We start from the raw sequence: 8,006 nt of genomic DNA on the forward strand, positions 1-8,006 counted from the left end.
CTCTGTCCCAGTCAAATGAGCCAGGTGGAGGTCCCAACACTCCAGCCTGCCTCCCATCTCCTTACGCCTGTTTGGGTTTCTCCTTCTAGCTGGACTGTCCCTCCACCTTCCTGCCCTCAGCAAAACATACTCATTGTCTGGCCCTACCTCCTCCAGGAAACCTTTCCTCACCCTCGACCCCAAAAGAAGAAGGGGCCGCCCTACCCTGAGCCCCCAGTCAGATGTCTCTCAAAGCATCTACCATGTTACTGCACTTGCTTACTAACACCACTGGGATCACCTGGAAGGTGAGAATTCTACTGTATCTTTTCAACCTCAATGCCTACCAGTGCTGCCTGATGCAGAGGAATTTAATAAATATTGGGTACGTGAATGAATGTTTCAGTGACAGCATTTTAACTGTGGTACCAAAACTATTTTCTTTGCAACTTATATACTTTGCTTTCAACTGCTTATGATGTGGAACCGCCTCTTACTCTACTTGTAAATCATTTGCAGAGACCCAAAAAATAATTCAGCCCAGAAGATATGTCACCTTCTCATCCCCTGAGAAATCATTTCTTTGTTCTTTTTTCCTGGAAAAGGGGTCACACTACAAGGCACTCCAGCAGCTCATAGTAAGAAACTATCAAAATGAATTATTCCAAATTCCTGGCCCTCCCTGATTTTAAATGCCTCTTCCCTGGAAGTGGTTACTGAGTTGAGCACAGGGTGAAGAAACTAATTAAATCAAAATGACCATGGCATAAGCCAAGACTCGCTTATGAAGTCTACATCCATGTCCCCTGTCTCTGTAGCTAGATGGAAAATAACACAGAGCAAACACGGACATCCCCAGCTTTGTGGCTTCCAGGCCTACGAGGGAGTCACATTTAAACCAAGGAACTGCTCTCACGTCACCTCCCCTGTGCCCCAGGTGGAGCCTCTGGAAGGCTCTGGGCCCACCCAGAACCCCATCTGAAATGTCAGATATCTGCAAAGTCACTGCAACGTAATACTGAGCAAATACTCTCTTTTCCAAGTGATTTCATATTGGAAAATGAGCAGTTTAAATAAATATTTAATTAACATGGCATTTTTATGCTTGATGCTAATGTACTTAGAGTAATTTGTTTTCCCAAATTCTCTTCCACAGAATTATTTCATGCAATGTGCAGATCCATCTGAAACTCTTTTAGTCTCTAATAGACAACCCAGGGAACCTAGAAACCAGCCAAACAATGAAACAAGTAAGTGGAAACCTTTTCACTGAAAAGCTATCAAGACCCATTTGCTCTGGGACACATATCACACGTGCTGCCAGATGTGACAGGACCCCATGACCCCCTCGGTGGCCCTGGGTCTGTTCTGATGGCATTGAGGCCTCACTGACCAGGCTCTGGTGGTCCCAGGAGGGACGAGGGGGAGAGGAAGGTTACTCAGGAAGAATGTGGGGCTGTGACATTTTGTTTTGTCAGCCTACAAGGCTTGTTGCCATTCTGCTTTCCTTACCCGTACAAGTCTTGCTATGGACTGACCCCAAATCCCCAAAATTTCAAGGCTATTTCTAACATCCTTTATTAATAGAAGCTTTTAACTTTTTTCACAGCACAGTGCTCAGATATGCTCTGAACACACAAAAGCAGGTGCCATATAAGGATCTGCTCCCCTAAACATTTTGAGGAGTGGTGGAACAGCTTGATTGTGATGATGTGAGCAGCAAGCTGGACACCACACTAGTGAGCAATCACTTTTTGGGTGTCTCTAGACTTCTGCTTCCCTTGGATCAGGGCCCTGCTTATCCAAAGTCAGCTAGGGAAAGAGGTCCATCCCACTGGTACTTACCATCTCAGAACCACTATCTAATTCTCTATGCTGATTTCTTTGCCCTTCAGCACCTTCTTAGGAATGCACTTCACTGCAAAGAGTTTACCAGTTGCCTTCTCTTCGACTAAGACCACTTCAGAAAACGCTCCACTGTGGACAAAGAGAGAGAAAAAGAAGTGGCTTAGATTCAGCAATTTACATTCAGGAGTCCATAATGGCTCCTCCTATTCCACTACCACAGTTTGAGCAAAAATCACATGAATAAACACCAGTATGACAGTTGCTTTTTTTATCCAGCATCTCTCCCTGCCGTACTTGTTTATGCAAAGAAGTGCACACATGCAAATGCGCCCTCATGCAAAGGGCCATGTGGATGTCCACATGGGTCTGGCCAACTCCCAGGGCCACCTGCCACACTGCAGAACACCACTGTAGAAGTCACACTGGAGCCAACTGGGAGCTCCCAGAAAGGTTCCCACAGAGAAAGGTGGTCTCCATCTGAGATTGTCAGTTCCCCCACCTCAAAGCAGATGAGAGAGTAAAACTAACATGTCTAGGTTCCGCACAGACCCTTTTATCCCCAGAAAACTTCAGAGCACTTCACAAACAATTAATTCTCACAGATAGGTAAGGATATAATTTAAATGTGAGTTGGTGCAACACATGGTACTGACATGGGGTTAATTAATTGGTAGGGGCATGCTCGTCTTCAAAACGCAGCTTGTTTTTTTTGAAACCAAATAAACAAACAGAATATATATGACATCCTGAGTAGGGGACTTGGTTGCCTAGAAATATAAATTTAACTCTTTGAGGGCAGAGCAACAATGTATGTAACCAGGACATTCAGAGCCAGAGAGCCTGTTTCTCCAGAGAGTCCTGTGGTCAGTGAGCCCCAGAGCCAGCACCTCAGTGGCCTCCTTGTCCCTCCATCCTGCCCCCTCCTCTATTGGCCAGCAGATAGTATCCAGGCACCAGCTCAGGCTAGGGACAAAACTTGCCTGATGACTCAGAAACAAAAATAGGCTGTTCCACTGCCCACTCTTATCTCAGCAACTCTGGCTTTGCGCACATGGGCCAAGGAAAGCCACAACCCACTGAGTAATTCTCTGTCCCCAGACTTCCAGGAGCAACTCTTACTTCCTCAGAGAAACACTAAGCATGGCCTCCACACAGTTATGATTAGAGACACACCCTCCTGCCTCGAGAGAAGCCATTAGAAAGGCCAATGTCATCTCAACATTGGTTCCTCAGTGGCACCAAAGACAGGCCTCGGCAAGGAGGACCCACTCTTCTCTTCCTCTGCCTGCCCATCTGACAAGGAGAGGTATTTATTACTGACCCAAGGAAGACAAATATACACGTTTTAGACCCTTTCTGGTGAGAGAAATTAATTTCCCTTAGTGCAATTAACTATGAGTCTTTGGGTCCATGTTCCTACTGGAACATAAAGTTTTGTGAGGTAAGTCTGTCTACCTTCAAGCTCTGTACCTAATCATATAAGCCTGAGGGGCAGAAGATGGGCATTCACAAAAGAACCACATGGAAAATGTCGGAACAGGAGATCTTCCAGCCGAATCCACAAATTATTGGCCAAGTGGGATTTCCCCCTCATGGTAACACATGCTTCCCATATACTCATAGACACTGAGAAGGGACTAGTGGTTACCAAAAGGAAGGGGGTGAGGAGGGTGAGGGGGGATTGAGGGAGAAGAGGGATTAAGGAGCATTACAATCAGCACACATAATGTTTGGGAGTCACAGGGAAGGCAGTAGAGCACAGAGAAGACAAGTAGTGACTCTATAGCATCTTACTACGCTGATGGACAGTGACTGCAATGGGTTTGTAGGGGGGCTTGATAATATGGGTAAATGTTGAAACCACAATGTTGCTCATGTCAAACCTTCATAATATCAATGATACCTTAATTTTAAAAATTCTTGCTCTGAAGTTTTAAGTGTTGGAGTTGGATTGAGACTTATTTGAGTAGGTCCTATTAGAACTGGTATCTTTACATTCTGAACACATCTATTCCCTATTTTTAAGCCATTTAAAATATCTCTTTGTGTAGCTTTATGATTTGAGGTAAGAGTTCTTAAATATCTCCATTTTCCTAGGTACATAATATAATTTTAAAAATTAAATGTAAACTTTTTTACATTAATGAAAATTAAAATTAAAATTTTTGAACTAACACTCAACAAAATGGATTTCTCTTCTTTTGGTGTACAAGTTTACAAATTTAAAAACATACAGATTTGTGTAATTACTATGTCAATCAGGATACAGAGGAGTTCCATCATACAGAAAAAAAACTGCTTGCTGTTTCTTTGTGGTCATTCCTCCCTTCACATCCAAGCCTTAGCAACCACAGCTATGTTACTATTTCACTTTTTGAGGATGTCACATAAATTGAGCCACACAATATGTACCCTTTAGAGACTGGCTTTTTTTTTACTCAGTATGGTGCTTTTGAGGCTCATCCAAGTTGTTGCCGGTACCAGAAGTTTATTTTTTTATTGATGTGTAGTATAACATTTTATGGATGTACCACAGTTTGATTAGGTTGACCTGTTGAGGGGCATTTGCATTGCTTCCTGTTTTCAGGAATTTCATTTCATTAGAGCAAACATCTAGGGGTAGAACTCCTGGGTCATTAGGTACATTTATGCAGAAGGTTTTGTAAGATGTCAAACTTATTTCTAGAGTGGCTATAACATTCTGAATTCCCACCCCTATTCTGTGAGAGTTCTAATTGCTCCACGTACTCACCAACACAGTGATGTCAATGTTTCTTATCCATTCTTATAAATGTATAGTGGTATCTGTGGTGGTCTTAATTTGCAATTTCCTAAAGGCTAATAATGCATATGTTCTAAAGCACTTACTTGTCTTCTAAATATCTTTGTGGACTGTCTGTTAATCTTTTGCTTGTTTGTATAATTGAGTTTTGAAGTTCTTTGTGTATTTTTATGTTATATCCTTAATGATTTTGCTGAGACCAGTGTTTAAGACTCCAACTGTAACTGTAATATATGTTTCTGCTTTCAGTTCATTCCATTTTATAATGTATTTTGAAGCTCTGCTGTTAAGTGCATATATGTTTGGGATTATGTCTTCTTGATGAGTTGAGTCTGTTGCCATTATGTAATGTTGCTTTTTTATCCCCAACTTTCATGGCTCTGAAGTCTCACTTGTTTGCTATTAGTATAACAATGGAAGCCTTCACATGGTTATCATTTTCAGGGTACACTTTGTCTTCCTTTTATTTATTAATTACTTATGTCAATATTTGTGATGTAAGGTCTGGATAAAAGCTAATTTTTATGTCTTGAAAAACTGGTATTTTAATTGTGATTTTGACCTTTTATATTTCAGGTATTAATTGATATGTTTGGATTTAGTTTGATCATTTTATTATTCCTGAATGTCCCTCTTCTCTTTCCCCTTTCCTGTCTTTTCAATTATGTCAACACTTCCTAGTGTTACATTTCAGTTTACATTCTTTCTTACCATATCCTTCTGTGCAAGATATATTTAGCAGTTTCTGGGGTGGCAAATATATCAATTTTAATCTTCTTAGAATCAATATTTAATCACTTTAATGGAATGTGGACAACATAGGTCTCTTTGTGTCCCCTCCACCACTTTTATGGTTTAGTCTTATTTATTATATCTACATGCAATTAAAACCACATTAGTCAATGCTGTAATTTTTGCTTTCAGTCATAATGAATATTTTAAGCAACACATGAGGAGAAATAATCTATGTTTGGAGTATTTATCATTTACTCTTGCTTTGCTTTATTTCATTTGTAGTATAGTTTTACTATTTATGATCCAATAATGATGAATTATTATTAAAATCCATAATTACATTGGGGTACACTATTTATGTTGTGTAGCTATGTGTGTTTGAAAGAAATCCTGCCCTAAAAGTCCTCTGTGCTCCACTTATCAATCTCTTACCCCTTCCAACAATTCCTGGCAACCATTGATCTTTTTTATTCTGTCTATAGTTGCTTTTTCCAGAAGTCATATAGTTTGAATCCATCAGTAGGTAAATCTTTCAGGTTAGTTTCTCTCACTTAGCAAATACACATTTCAGTTTCTTTTATGTATTTTCCCAGCTTAATAGCTTATTTCTTATCACTTATCATTGATAAACTCCACTTATCAATCTCTTACTCCTTCCAACAATTCCTGGCAACCATTGATCTTTTTTATTCTGTCCATAGTTGCTTTTTCCAGAAGTCATATAGTTTGAATCCATCAGTAGGTAAACTTTTCAGGTTAGTTTCTCTCACTTAGCAAATACGCATTTCAGTTTCTTTTATGTATTTTCCCAGCTTAATAGCTTATTTCTTATCACTGAATAACATTCCATGTAGTATGGAAGTACCACATTTTTTTAGCCATTACCTGGCTGAAGGATATCTTGGTTGCTTCTGATTTTTGGCAATTATGATTAAAATGTTATAAACATCTCTATGCAGGTTTTTCTGTGGACCTAAGTTTTTTGCTTCTTTGAGCAGCTGCAGCCACATGGGTCCCTCCCCAGCACTGGACGCCAGTCATGAAAACTGCCAGACTGCGCCTGCATGCAGGACACTTCCTGAAAGACAGGTGCATTAGCCAAAGTAGCCAATCCTGCAGCAGGGGCAAAGGCCAGCCTGCTCTGCCCACCTGAGTCCAGGACTGGGTTCTGCTTGTGACTGACAGGCACGGCTTGCCATACAATCTGCCCATTCAGTCCCTCGTGGCCTCCCATTGGCAGGACCGCTCTGATCACAGCCCTGATTGGTGGGTTGTGCCTGAAAAGGCACAGCAAACCCATACCTCGCCTTTTGTGACATCCCACCTTCCAGAGAGCGGGAATTTCATTGACGTCACAGAGAGTTCCCGTCCAGGGTAGGCCGCATAGTAGCAATGTCGGGGAGACCAAGAGGAAATTGGGAGCCTTTGCCTTTATTAAGGGGCCATGTGAAAACCTTTCTGAGCCCTCCACCCTAGACCTTAAAGAGACCCTCCAGCCTGAGAGAGCCCGAACCCTCACCCACCCTGAGAGGGTCCAGATCCCCTCAGCCTCACAGGACACCAAATCCCACCACCTTGAGCGATCCTAAATCTGCTAACATGGAGGGATCTCACATCTCCTCAGCATGAGGAGCACCTCACCCAAACCACCTCATCTCCAGAGAACTCAAGGCCCTTCACCCAGAGAAATACTAAATCCCCTAAGGCTTAGACCCCTCTCCATACCCTCAGTAACCCCAGCTCCCCTCAGCCTGAGGCACACCCCAAACTCTTCACCCAAGTAACCCTAACTATAGCAACTACAGAGAGAACAAATTTCCTCAGTCTCAGAGACCTTGAATACCCTAAGCCTGAGAACTATTAATTCCCATTCAGCTTCAAAAACCCAAACTAACCTCAACGTCAGAGGTCCTAAGACCCCTTAATGAGAGACTCCAAATTTCCTTAACCTGACAGACCTCAAATTTCCTCAGTCTCAAAGATTTAAAATCCTCTCAACCTGAGCATTCCAAAATCCTTCAGCCTGAGACTCCAAACCTTGTCCTGAGAGATTTCAAATGCCTTCAGCCTAAGGGATCCCAATTCTCCTCAGCATGAGACCCCAAATCCCCTCACTCAGCAGCCCCAGTTTCTTCAGCCCAAGATCTGCATTCCTTAGAGATCAAGGCAGCGTTACACCCAGATTTCTCCAGAATCCACAGGTGGAGAGCCCCAGATCTCTTATTTGAGAAATATTCCTTTCCTATCGCTGGATCAGTTCCATGATTGTCAGCCTGACCCCAGTCGTGGCATCCAGTGCTCTGCATCTCCCTGAAACTCCTCCAGCAGTGCCCTCTGAGGACTGCCCTCAAACACCCACAGCAGGGCCCTCCAGGCACCTTCACCACCTTTCCTCAGAGGGCCTGAGCTGCAGGGAACTAAAGAAACAAAATTCAGCTCATGTTAGGCTGGTTGTGGCCACTGAAGATGCTCCCATCCCACCAATGCCCACCCCAGTCTTTCCCCACTGGGTCCTCACATCTTCCTGCCCTGGACAGGAAGACAGACCTGCATTGGGGCAGTGGTCTGGGCTATCACCCTTCTCAGCACCTTCTCCCCTCACAGGTGCCTTGGCTTTGGGGCTGGAAGATTTAGGGACACTTGACGGCATCAGAGTCCCAGC

At 42.8% G+C, this 8,006-nt stretch overlaps 1 protein-coding gene across 1 annotated transcript in view; it reads right to left on the bottom strand.

Moving 5' to 3' along the window:
- LOC130681506 (uncharacterized) overlaps positions 1–7,994 on the bottom strand; it is a 168,550-nt gene extending 160,556 nt beyond the window's left edge. Inside the window, exons 1-3 of the mRNA XM_057494852.1 lie at positions 7,892–7,994; positions 7,623–7,761; positions 1,878–1,956 (exon numbers count right to left, since the gene is read on the bottom strand). Coding sequence (XP_057350835.1) covers positions 1,878–1,956; positions 7,623–7,761; positions 7,892–7,994 — 321 coding nt within the window. The remainder of the gene's footprint in view (positions 1–1,877; positions 1,957–7,622; positions 7,762–7,891) is intronic.
- Positions 7,995–8,006: the final 12 nt, after the last annotated feature.

Source organism: Manis pentadactyla, chromosome 18 (assembly GCF_030020395.1).
Source record: "Manis pentadactyla isolate mManPen7 chromosome 18, mManPen7.hap1, whole genome shotgun sequence".
NCBI lineage: Eukaryota > Metazoa > Chordata > Mammalia > Pholidota > Manidae > Manis > Manis pentadactyla.